The 13,361-nt window shown below is 37.7% G+C and overlaps 1 protein-coding gene across 1 annotated transcript in view; it reads left to right on the forward strand.

The window, feature by feature from the left end:
- Positions 1-13,361, forward strand: part of PDZD8 (PDZ domain containing 8) — a 58,783-nt gene that overhangs the window by 12,813 nt on the left and 32,609 nt on the right. Inside the window, exon 3 of the mRNA XM_042457035.1 lies at positions 11,747-11,869. Coding sequence (XP_042312969.1) covers positions 11,747-11,869 — 123 coding nt within the window. The remainder of the gene's footprint in view (positions 1-11,746; positions 11,870-13,361) is intronic.

Below are 13,361 nucleotides of genomic sequence, written 5' to 3' on the forward strand. Positions count from 1 at the left end.
ATATGATCCAGGAATATAGGGAGCAATAATAGGCAGCTATTTACAGATTAGTTAACACTGAGTAAAGTAGTATGACAGTTACTCTACTTTAAATAGGTTCTTAAATGGAGAAAGTGAAGTTGAAACAAACCAGCAACGACATTGAAAAGTGACTGTTTTTGAAATATGCTATTGGAGTCTGTTAGGAAATTCTGGTAGAATGAATTCTCTAGCTGGTGCTGGTCCTTGACAAGTTTCCTGAAAAACAAAAAAAATCAGTTGTAGCCAATTGGCACAAATACGGTACCAGTCTGGTATCTTGGGGAAAAAACTTGTTCTTCCCTCCACCTCAAATAGTCTGAGATACGCTGGTTTAGGGTTGAGAAGCTAACTATTACATATACATGTATGCACGTGCCTGCACATTGTGTGTAAAACCAGTGGAGAATGCTGAGGAAAAATGCAACTATACCATGTGTTATTTTTAAGAAACCTGTTTTGAGGGTGTCCGGGAATGCTGCCAGCAGACACTTGACAGTAGCTGATAACAGAGCCTTAGCACAGTGGAAGTGAAAGTAAAGCAGACCTTGCAAGGAACCAGTCTGAGAGCAGTCCGAGAAAACAAGCCGAGTTCAGAATTCCAGAAGTCCAAACATTCCAAGAGTCAAGCCGAAATCAGGATACCGAGAAAAAGCGTTGGTCAAACAGTCCAAGGTCAAAACAGCCAAGAGATAACAAAGTCCGGTCCAAGGTCAAGGTAACAAAGAATCTAGATACTAGGAGCTAGCAGCAATCACGCCGAGGGATCATGCAATAAACTCTAGCAACCAGCATTAGTCTCTCTCCCACTTAAGTAAGGGAAACTCTCCCTCGTGCCACCTGAGGCTGGTTGGCTAATTGCCTCTCGGCAATTCTCTGTGATCTGCGCCTGCAAGCACTCTCAGCTCTTCTCTCTTTGAAAGAAGGCACCTGCATGCAAGCTTCGTCCCCAGAGTCCCCACTAGGCAGTGGTACCATAGAAGGTCTCTCTTCGGCACTAGGACCTGGTTGAACCTCCTCCTCTGGGGTTGGAGGATCACAGCTGGGACCTGGCAGGGCAGGAACAGCACCTGGTGTTGCCTCAATCAGCCCTTGCTCTGGAGGAAGCTCATCCTCCTCCTCATCCTCCGAGAGCTGATCTTGGCTGGCCATGACAGAGGGACAAATTAGTATAATTAGTATAGCATGTCTCAACTGTCCTAGGGATTATTTAAATCAACTTGGCGCATTACAGACCACCTGAAAGCGGCGGTCTGCCGGTGCTGCCGGTTGCTGCGTCTGGGAACCGCAGTGGCCAAACCGCACGGTTCCCAGGCGCGGCAAAAAGAAGCCCGAAAATGGCGGTTCTTTTTGTGCCCCGGAAGTGGCACCGTGAGGTGCTAGTTGGGCACTCACAGCGTCACTTCTGGGACGCGACGTGCGGATGCTACGCGTCTGCTACGTCAAGATGGTGGCGCCCGTGTGGAAGGGCGCTGCCATTTTGTACATACCCAATACGTACTAGGGTTAGGGGCGTCAGGAAGTGACGCCCCTTCCTAACCCTAGTACGTCCTGGGGACGTACTATAGGCGCGTCTAATGCGCCTTTGACATAAATGGAGTCTGCCTCTTAGACGTCTACTATTGTAAGTGTGTTATAGATAAAGATCTTAGAATGATCTATTGACTATGTATTTGATTTTGCATTCTGTTCCCTAGCTAGTCAGTCCTACGAAATTGTCTTCGAGCATATTTTGTGTGGGTTTTATTAACTGTAATTGATTAAGAACTGAATCAAATGCTAAGTAATTTGCCCAAGGAAAAACTAATTAACAGTTAAACATGGTACCCAGGAATCATGTATAAATATGCATACTGACACTAAAAATTATTTTAATTGGGGCATTTTGTTTTCTGTGGTGACTATCTGTTGTTTTAAAGGTTTTACATCCTCAAACCTGTTTTGGGAATTTGCATGTTTAGTAACATGGCACTTGTTTCATGTGTAGCAATTTCTTGTCATAGATATGTATGTGCTGGTTAAAAACATATTTTAACATTACTTGGGAGATATTCTATCAGTGTCTTCAGTTTCTGATTTATGGCATACTGTTGCAAGTTTTTCTACAATAAACCGCTGGTTGTTTATAATTATGCTAGGTGTGGAAGGAAGGAATTAGAGCATAGGCACAGCCCTGCTAAATCAGACTAAAGGTTAGTTCAGTCTGCCTTTCTTTCCTGTACAGTGGACAACCGATTGCCTTGGAAATTTCACAAGTAGGAAATGAAATCAATAGTCCTCTGTAGCTGATCCCTGTGAGAGCCAGCATAGTATAGTGATCTGAGCATTAGACGACAGCTGTAGAGACCCGGGTTCGATTCCTCACTTGGTCATGGAAACTCCCTGGGTGACCTTGGGTGAGTCACACACTCTCAGCTCCCAGAAAACCCTGTGATGGGTTCACCTCAGGGTCATGATGAATCAGAAATGACTTGAAAGGACACAGTAACAACAAAAACAACAAAGTGAATCTCTAGCAATTGATACTGAGTGGTACATTGCTTCTAAACTGGAAGTTGCCTCTGTAGCCGTTATGGCTAATGGCTGTTACTGTAAAAAGAAATTCATTCTTTTGCTGGTCCTCCTCTGGCCATTATGGTTCACTGAAAGATCCTGAGTTCTAATATTGTAAAGAAGAAAAACTATGCATGTTTCCCACACCATCCACACCTCTGACATATTTCTCCTTTATGTACCCCAAACCATAAATAGTTTGAAATATTGCAATTTTTCCCCATAAAGACTATAATCTAAGTTTTATGTTACGTTAAAAATACATAAATTATTTTTTCACTCACAGGAACACATGTCAAGGAAGTGGTTCTGAAATGATGGCTTACAATATTTAGCTGTTGTATTGTAGTTGTGTGCCTTCAAGCTGTTTCAGACTTATGGTGGCCCTAAGGCAAACCTATTGTGAGGTTTTCTTGGAACTATTCCACAGAACTCTTATGCCAGTGAGGCAAGAACTATTTTTGTTGCAGTTGTACATAGGGTGGCTTTATTGGACCTGTCTCTTACTTTGTGGGGGTGGGGATCCCAACAATCTGGATATCCTTCCAAATACCATAGGATTCCAATTCAAGCTATCTTTATTTTGGTACTCATAGGTAAAACTGAGTGCCTTCGCTGTATGCAACTGATGCTTTTTTCCCCTTTGCTGACACTTGTTTACTAGTAAAAAAAAACCTTAATGTGTGGGGTAATCCTACATTTGCCTTTATCTGTATTGAACCTCTGTCCTCTAGGAATATGGAATTTAATGTTTTAGAATGCTGAAAAGCTGTGATGGGAAGGTGGAGAATAACTACAATTTTGAAGTGGTGAAAAAGCTAATTCAAAGTAGAAATAATTGGAAAGTGATCTCCATAGATTCTCAGGTCAGCAGTTTCCTAATACTAATGGCAGCATGATTATTTTATTTAATTACTTAATTTATTTATATTCCACTTTTCTCCCAAATTGGACTCAACGTGGCTCACAAAAGATGCTTAAAAACAGCAACAAAGGATAAAATAAACACTGGAGTAGAGAGTCCAGTAATATACTGGACTCTCTACTCCAGTGTTTATTTTATCCTTTATTTCTGTACAGAGGTGTCTTTTGGTAATTGGAAGTGGGTTATATTTTACATACATTATTTTCTTTGATAGAACCCTTTAGTTTGGTTTTTTGTTCTTTCATCTGGGTTTTTTTGGTAGGGATCTTTGTTGGTTTGTAAAAACAGCAACAACAGCATCAACACAGCCCCATTTTAAAACACAATTAAAAACACTATAATAGTACAGCAAGTCAAAAATATAAAATCCTTAAAAATACTAAGTTAAAAATATAAACCCATTAAGGGCATACTGAAGCAAATATCCCAGTAAGAAGCCTCCCTGGGCAAAATTACAGTCTGCTTTAAAATAAAAGTTTTTGCTTGCCAGTGAAAGGCTTGCGGAGAGAGTGCAAACCTAGGTGTTCCAAAGGGTGGGAGAAGGCTCTCTCTCATGTCTTCACCAAATGAGCCTGAGATGATGGTGGGACTGGTTGCTGTTGTTGTTGTTGTTGTGTGACTTCAAGTCATTTCTGACTTACAGCGACTGTAAGGCAACCCTGTCACATGGTTTTCTTGACAAGATTTATTTATTCAGAGGAGGTTTGCTATTGACTTCCTCTGAGGCTATGACATGCCCAAGGTCACCCAGTGGATTTCCATGTCTGAGCAGGGATTCAAACCCTGGTTTCCTAGAGTCTTAGTCCAATAATCAAACTGTTATGCCACACTGACTCTCTCTCACTAATTCCCCCTCCTCCCCAAAAAATAAAATAAATCAAAATCAAAAAGTAAAGCTCACTTTGTAGATTCAGTGTGAGGTCTTAAGTCTTCTTTACTCAGAACAACATCCTTTGAATTGTATCTTTTAGCAGTTTTTTATGCAGTTGATCATGAGGTGTGGGTGATGCAATTGGCAGATCTTTCCATTGTACACGAGACAGCACTTGACAGAATCTGGTTGTTCCTGGGAAGATGAGTATTCATTAATGACATGTTTTTAAGACTTTTCTATGAAATTGTGTCTTTTCAATACAGTGGGCCCTTGGTATTTGCTGGCGTTTGGTGCCAGGGGCCTCCATGGTTGCTCAACCCCCATTAAATAAAGTGGTTTATTAAAATGGTTTCCCTTATGTAAAATAGCAAAATTAAGGTTTGCTTTTTGGAATTTATATTTGTTTTGGAATATTTTCAAGCTGTGGATGGTTGAATAGATAAAGAAACCACGGATATAGAGGGACAAATGTATATATGTATTTGAATTCTCTGGGGAAGGTCATGGGGAAATGAAGATTACAGTGCCACTTATGTAGCTGTTCAGAAATCCTATTTCAGGGTAAAGAAGCAACTCTTTTGAGAGAATTCAACAACATAGAATAAAAAAAATTACTTGAAAGTTCACTTTACAACTTCAGTGTGATTAGTTACATGCTGGCTAAATAGTGAGAACGCAGTCTGAAGTGGGTGGGTCTCTTAAAATGAATTTCTAGGAAGGATTTTTTTCTTCATACACATTTTATTTCTTCTGTAGCATAAACCAGGTAATCAATTCCTTGTCTAATGCGCTGAGTATGGTGGCAAGATTGAATCTCTGTCTCTTTGGAGACAGAAAACTATTACAAGTATACACCCTATTAAAATGGTTAGGTATGCTTGATACTGTATTACATACATACATATATAATTGGGAGTTGATTTCCGGCCACTGTCAAGTCACTGTGGGACATCTTGTGGCCTCTTTATTCCCCTCTTTCTCTTCCAAAGCCTTCATTCTAGTTTATGCCATCTCTTTCTCAGCAGTGCCTCACTTGCCATGCTTTATTTCTCCAGATGCCAAAAAGCATCTTGCAGCATAGGCACTGATTTCTGCTTTTATCTCACCTTTTACACCTGGTTGGTTGAAAATATATTTCTACCTCAGTAGTATAAAAAAAACAAACTAACAGCTGCTGTGTTTTCTAATTCAAGGTCTTGCCAGTTCATCCATTAGATATCTAATCTGCTTAACAGCTAAATCAGTGCTAGAGTTGGGTATATAATAAGGACATTAGTCTGTTACATAAAAGAGAAACACGCATTTATTTTTTGTTGCACTTGGGAACTCTGATTTTGACTAGCATAGGTGATGTGTCTTTGAAAAAGAGAAGCTACATGTCATGGGCTAAGGACTGGAAAGGTGACTGGGAGGAAGCCCTAGAGAATAGGCAGTGAGCCCAAGGACATAGCTCAAGGAAAGCAGAGTGATATGAGCCAAAGAGAAAAGCAGGTGATAGAGACAAAGGTCTAAGGAAATAATTTGGAAATGAGTTGGTGAAACAGCCACTGCTCTGGCCTCAGAGATGGAGAAGACCAGCCAATATCTGCTGGACTTAATCTCCTCCCAGACTTCCATCCCCTATTTCTTATGTGTCATGTCTTTCTTAGGTTGTAAGCCTGAGAGCAGGGAACTGTCAGCCAACAATTTGTAAGCTGCTCTGGGAACCTTTTTAGTTAAGGAATGGGATATTGGTACTTTGGATAGATTTGTCAAATACAAGACCCAAAAAGACTTCTGTTCTTTTAATAATTATAGTTGAGGCAAGGATTCTGACAGCTATTGATTCTACTACTCTTATCATATTTGACATCACAGTCTTAAGAGCAGTGAAGAAAGTTCAATAATAGAACATTGTTCTCAGTGTTATGATTTTTCACATTGTTTTTTTAAACAAAGCATCATTTGGTTGGTGTTTTTGTGTCAATTAGATGGTAGATTCTGAAATGTTAGATCGGACTGCAAATAAAATCATTGTTACCTTTCCAAGACAGTATTAAGGAAACTTGATTAATAATGTCCTGTTGGAATATTATTGAGTTTATTGTTGAGTTGAAATCAAAATGATCTCAGTTTTTTTTTTACCCATGGTGTATTTTAAATAATTCAACTGTTTACAATTTTTTCAGATATATGTTGAGAGTCTGGAGAAAGATATTTAAAAAAACTGAAGTTCTGTGAGTAGAGTATGAACAAGAAAATTTAATCTCACAAGTGTGATGGCAAACAGCTTAAATTTTGTGTCAACTAAGAATAACCGATATATTGAAGATGCTATGCTGGTTTGTCTAATCATAGTATTTCACATAAAATAGAAAATTAACTGATTAGGTTCTGCAATTAATTTATGGTAGCAAGTACAATTAATAAGAAAATAACATTGCAATATTATAGCCACTTACATTTTAGGAAACGTTATGGAAAATAATTTACTTCTGAGTAGACATTTGTAAGATTGCTCTGAAAGCCAAATTAAATTTAGTGGGATTTGCTTCTAAATAAACATGAAGAGGATCAATCTTCCCCCTACCGTAAATGAAAACAAATAGCTACAAACTAAACAGTAGGAGTGAAAAGTAGTTGCAAAGTTTGAGCACTAAACAAAAGCTTTCCTGCAATCCCAGGTCTTTTGTAAGTACAATTGCTGCATTGTACGTGGAATTTATGTGTTGTCAGTCTGGTGAATAGGTGCAATATTTTAAATAAATAACATTATAGCAAATTTTAGTGCTGGAGACAATTCTATTCTTTTTTTTTTAATTAACTGTGTTCATAAACTATCTTCACATAACCAGAAGTGTTGATAGCTTAACACATTTATGTCTAGATTGCAGAGCAATAGATAAAAGAAAAAAAGATAAGACTGTTGGGTAAATGAGGCTGGAGTCCATAGTATGGGACAATGATACACAGTGTCTCCCAGTACTCATCTAGTCTATACAACTATAAGTATCCTGTATGGAATTGTTCTCTCCCTTCCTCTTTTCCTCACTTTTTGGATATTTGCTTGACTTCTTAGGAGTCTGATCAACCCTGTACAACAAATGACCCATGTGGCATGCCCTGTGCTGTCCAATAGGATATAATGTTAATTATAATTATGTTAATTGTTTCTGGGACCTATTAGAGCTTATGAATATAGTTATCAAGCTGCTGGTCTTCCCTAGGTGTATGTTGTACAACTGAGATAAAGAAAGGATGAAGCCACATCTTGCCAGACTATTAAGTAAAGCACAAGTGACATAATCATACTGGAAAGGTGGGCTGAAAGCTTGGATAGCAAAAAAGTAGAAAAGTTTCCAGAAACAGAAAATATTGAAGAAATGTGCTTAGCAATATTACCTATGCTTAAAGACACTAATCTTCTCCAAATTTTGAAGACCCAGGTGGGGTGGGGATTACTCAGGAGTCTCCATGCCCAGAAAAACAAACAAACCAGAAATCGGCACGCATGTGAATTAAATACATACTAATATTCCTATTAAACCTGAACTTAGTTTACTGCTTTAATAATTTGAAATGCTTCATTAATAACCTGCCATATAAAATGGTACTATTTAACATAGTCAGGAAATCTAAAAGTGTAAAATGATACTCTGTGTATTTGAGAGTGTATTAAAAGGACCGCTGCAAACTGCTGTACCCTGTACTACCTAAACACATTTATTTTAGGTTTTGCTATTAGAAAAGCAGGGGGAACTGAGAGGAGAAATCAGCAGTTTTCTAGGACTTTACCAAATAAGACTAAAAAGCAGAATTTTAACAGGATACATGCGTCTTTGCCCAGTAATTATCAGACAATGTTGTGTCTGTCCTCTGCTGCTCTGTTACTATACTGCACCATTTCATTGACAGGCAAAACCCATCAATGAACACTCAATCTCACTATTTTAGCACAGGTATTGTAGTATGCAAGGGAGTATGTAGGAGCCATGGTGGCGCAGTGGTTAAATACCTGTACTGCAAGCACTCACTCAACACCATAAGGTTGCAAGTTCAATTCTAGCCAAGGCTCAAACTCGACTCAGGCTTGCATCGTCTTCCAAGGTCACTAAAATGAGTGCCCAGCTTGTTGGGACAATTAGCATACAGTTGTAAACTGCTTAGAGAATTCTTAAATTCAGTATGAAGCGGTATATCAATGAAGCTGCTATTGCTATGAAAAGCCTCTTCACTTCATTTCCAGCATTACAGCAGTCATGTGGCAGGATGGGGGCTTGATTTCCTCCTCTCTCCCTCTCCAACTTGCTATTCCAAAGCAGGCTAACTCCATGCTTGTTTGGGGGGGGGGTTACTTTCCTGTCACATTTTTTTTTGGGGGGGGTTGTTTGTTTTTAACTTGCCTGTGTTTGCATACTTACAGGAAAATGATAAAAATGAAAATAATTTTTATTGTTTTATTGCTTTTGCCATATTTATGCAAATACAGAAAAATTGAAAATAAATAAACCAGCGGGCAAGGAGTTGGCCTGCTCTGGAACAGGGAGTGAGAGAGTGGGGGGAAAGAGGGGAATCAGGCCCCTCATGGCACTGACTGCTGCAATGCCAGAATTGAAGTGGAGGATTGAGTTTTCCAAGCAGTTCAGACATACTACTGTTGCATTACGGAGGGAAACAGAAACATGACACTTTGAAAACATTTCTTATCACACTTCTGTTCTTATAGAGGTGTGATAAGAAATGCTTTCAAAGTGGTATGTTTCTGTTCCCTCTCATAACCCAATTGCTGTGAGACGAGGCTACTGTGATAATGTCTTTAATTAATGAAATAAAGTAGTTACACTTATTACTAAAGTAGTAGTACTCAAGTGTTGAAGGCCTCCCTATATGCTCCTTTTATAAAGATGGAAGCACCCACTCCATGCGGAATGCATCCTGGATTTGGGTGTTGAATTTATACACTCTACAAATGATTTCAGCAGTATTTTTTTCTCCATTCCCCAAATTTCTGTTTGTTTCCCTGGAAAAAAAATTCCTGGAAGGGGAAATTTTTTTGTTCTTCAAAAAAAGATGCTTTTGGTTTTCCCCAGGTCATCATACCTCTAGGTGTCTTCCTGAAAAGAGTGAACAATATATTTTTGGAACAAGTCTATGCAAAGTATTTAAGCAACACAATTCAGCTAAATTTAGTTGCAAAACAGGTTTTGCTTCTTTTTTTTCTGGCTAGGAGATGGGTTTGTCTAAAGCTTTCTTCTTTTCTTGAGGAAATATATATTTTAATTATGGAAAGCCTGCAAGTTGCTGTATATTAAATTCAAAAGCTGCCTCATCAGGATGAGAGTTCATTACTGGAAATTCCATATTGAAAGAATGTGTCAAATTCTATGCTGTCCACTCAGTTTACACAGCAATAGTATACATTGCTATATCTTGACAAGGTTACATAAGTTGCTATTTGAATAGGTTCAGACTGTTTGGACCTATTCAAACAGCATTACCTCTCTATTGCAGACCAGTGTAATTGTGAAGCAGTAAACTACAGTAATTTGTTCTTGGCATTCCACATCCTGCAGCTCTGCAACAGATAGGGCTGTTTGGACAGTTATCAAAGCTAGCCTCATGCAAATTGCATGACAATGGCCACATATCTTATGTGACTGGGGCATTGTTGACATCCATAGCATGAACTATAGTAATAAGATATAAATATGAGAAGAAAAATACTGTGAGTAACTATTAGATTTATTTCCAGTACAAATTATTTTTGAAGAAACGGTGTATGTAAGTAGGGCAGATTTGTTCTCATTCTTGTCATAAGGGTTTGTTCCACAGTCATGTCATTTGATATCCCCTTAGAGGTCAGTGAAAGTACAGGCGTGAGATGGTGATATGAGTGATATGACACTGACAGAAACAGTTGAGATTAGAATGTGTTAAGAGAGATTTCATTAAAAGGATATATGGTAGTTTCAATGCTGTCACTATTAAGGAAGTTCATCCAGTGTATGACAGATGTTGGATTTTAAATGCAAAATAACTATATTAAGAATCCTGCGTTCTTTAATTTTTCATAGAACTTGCTTTTGAAAATACAGTTTTAGAGCTATTATTTTCTTTTTCAGTGCCCACTAATTCTATTAGCTAGTTTCCCATTTCTATAATGGAATACTTTCCCATTTCTATACAGATAACTTCCTAGAGAGCCAGTGTGGTGTAGCAGTTTGACTATGACTCTGGAGACTAGAATTGGATTACCCACTTGGCCATAAAACCCACTAGATGACCTTGGGCACACACACTGAGCCCCAGAAAATCTCATGATAGGTTTGCCTTGGAGTTACTATAAGTCAGAAATGACTTTATGGCACACAACAACTTATTCTAAAAAATTTCACATACTGTGATGGGCTCTAGATCTTTGAGAAATATTGTAGTCACTTAGCCAGTGTAGTATAGTTTGAGTCTTGGACTGACTCTGGAGGCCAGGATTTGGATTCCTTGGTCAGCTATGGAAACGCACTGGGTTGCCTTAGACAAGTCACATACTCTCAGCCTTAGAGGATGGCAAGGGCCAACCTCCCTCTAAACAAATTGTCAGGAAAATCCCATGATAGCTTTTCCTTAAATTCTCCATTAGTCAGAAACAACTTGAAATCACACAACAGCAGTAGTCAGGCTCGTAGAGTTCTTGGAGTAACTGAGATCAGAGTATTGATTCCTCATGACACCGAAGATGCTGATACTAAAGCATGTGGCACAAGTATTTCTCAGGTCCTAGTAGAACTAATTATAATAGATTTTTTTAAAACATACAAAATGCTGGTTTATTCTGCTTGCATTTTGCATAGAAATATGAACACGTAAGTCCATTTATTGCTTCAAGGGTGCAAGTATAAAGTGCCTGTTGTTTTCTAGTCTCTATACGTGCTTTCTTGAGATAAATCTAGTTATTAGACACTATTAGAGCAGACTCATTGAATGAATAGGACTTATTATTGAAACATTTCTGTAATCTCTGATGATTCATTGGGAGATGCATGCCATTTTTTCCTCATGATTCCTGTGCCTAAGTCCTTCATGCATGCAAGAGGCCCAAATATTTGCTGCTATTAGGCCATTACACCTTGTGGTTTCCCAGGAGTCGCATCCTTGACATGTAGAAACTAGATCATTATGTTGGTGTGAATGCCTCCCATAGAACTAACTTGTGCAAAGGCAGATCAGAACATTGCAAAAGATTTCCTTTTCTTTTTTTCTGCTCCTCACCCATGAACTCTACTCTGTTTTGTTGTACTTGTAATTTTGTAGTTGTTTCATATCATTGTCTTATTTGTTGGCTGAGCTGATAAAATAATCACAGCACCAAAATAGTGATGCTCATTTATCTCTTTGATTAGGTTCAAGCCGTTTTTTCCATTTCAAGTTGTGCCCCCTGAAGAATATAGAGATCGTGGCCTCAATATACAAGATTTTTCATTAACAGAAGGACGGTTGAAAGTTTCTTTAATAGAATGTACAAGGTAGGTCCTTGGTACTTTTTCTACTTTTTGTTTATTTGTTTCTTAAATCATGACTGTGGGTTGGGGTTGTAATTCTTAAAGGTAAAGCTAATATACACAAGGATACACAAGTGCATCTAATTTTTCTTTAAAATGAGTTAAATTAGAATAAGCCCAGTGTATAGTTTCACTGTACTTATACTTACTTCACTGTACTGAAGGAACAGTACAGCACATTTTTATTCTAGTCTTGTATCATTTTGAAGTGCACTGCAAAGCAATAGTAACTTTTTCATTTCCTTGGTGAAACTGGGAATTATCAATGCCATACAAAGAACTTGAATGTATCACTGCTTGTTTTTGAATATTAACAATAAAATCCTATCCATGTTTACAGTAAAAGAAGCAAGTCTTGCTCTTTTCAGTGAAACTTGCTGCAACTTAGGTTTGTATAGGAGTGGCATCCATGTACTTTCAGTGACAAACATAAAGCAGACGTTTGTATAGGAAAGTAAATTAAAAATGTTTTACCAACCCTCAAAAACATTAAAATGCACAAGATAAAAATATTAAAATAACAAATAGTAATAGTAAGGATTAAATATTGCCCTGTTATATTTTAGTTTTTTACCTTGCACTTCCATTCTTAGATAATATTCCATAGTTTATCAGCTTTCCGTTCTTCAACAGTTGCTCCTATATCCTACCTTTAATTTTACAAAGTTTAAATATAGAATGTTAATAAATGCACAGCCAAATACATTTCAGATGTAAGTGGGCAAGCTTGATATCGATCTGAAAAACACAAGTTGTCAGAATTGGGGAAAAAATCTTTTTTAAAAAAGATTTGGGGGGGGGGGGTGGAAAAAGTGGTGTTGGTGTTTTTTTTTTTTTTTTTTTTGGTTTTTTTTTTTGGTCTTTTTTTAAACCAGTTTTTTGCATTAATGTTGTAGTAAAAAAATTGATTCCTGCTTATTATATTTAAACTATGAAACATTGTTTTATGTATTAATAAGCTTGATCAACCATATTTTAAAGTTTTCTAACATTAACAATCCAGTGTTATTAGGCTTTGATATGATTTATGTCATTCATTAAAACAACAATTTTTACTGCTTATTTTTCCTATTAAATCTGAATATATGTAGACTATACATAATAAAACATACAAAGTACTCTCAGAGATAGATGAAAATAAAAGTAACTTATTGTTAAGCATTAGTCCTACGTATTCCTTAACTTTGAACAAGTTTTCATAGAAAAATGTAAAAGCACTTTTCAGAAAAACACACAAGAAGAATTCAAAGACATAACTGTTAGTTTGGAAAATCAGTATACAAAGGAATATTCTAGCACCTTTGAGACTAACGGCCAAAACAGATGGCCAAATAGGGGCGGTTTGGAGCCACCCCTTTTAGGCTGGATTGGGGCCATGGCAAACAGACGTGTGACCCCAATCCAGTCAGCTTCCACCCCAAATAGGAGCAGAAAAATCTGCTCCTATTTGGGGTGG

This window comes from Sceloporus undulatus, chromosome 3, assembly GCF_019175285.1.
Source record: "Sceloporus undulatus isolate JIND9_A2432 ecotype Alabama chromosome 3, SceUnd_v1.1, whole genome shotgun sequence".
Classification (NCBI taxonomy): Eukaryota; Metazoa; Chordata; class Lepidosauria; order Squamata; family Phrynosomatidae; genus Sceloporus; species Sceloporus undulatus.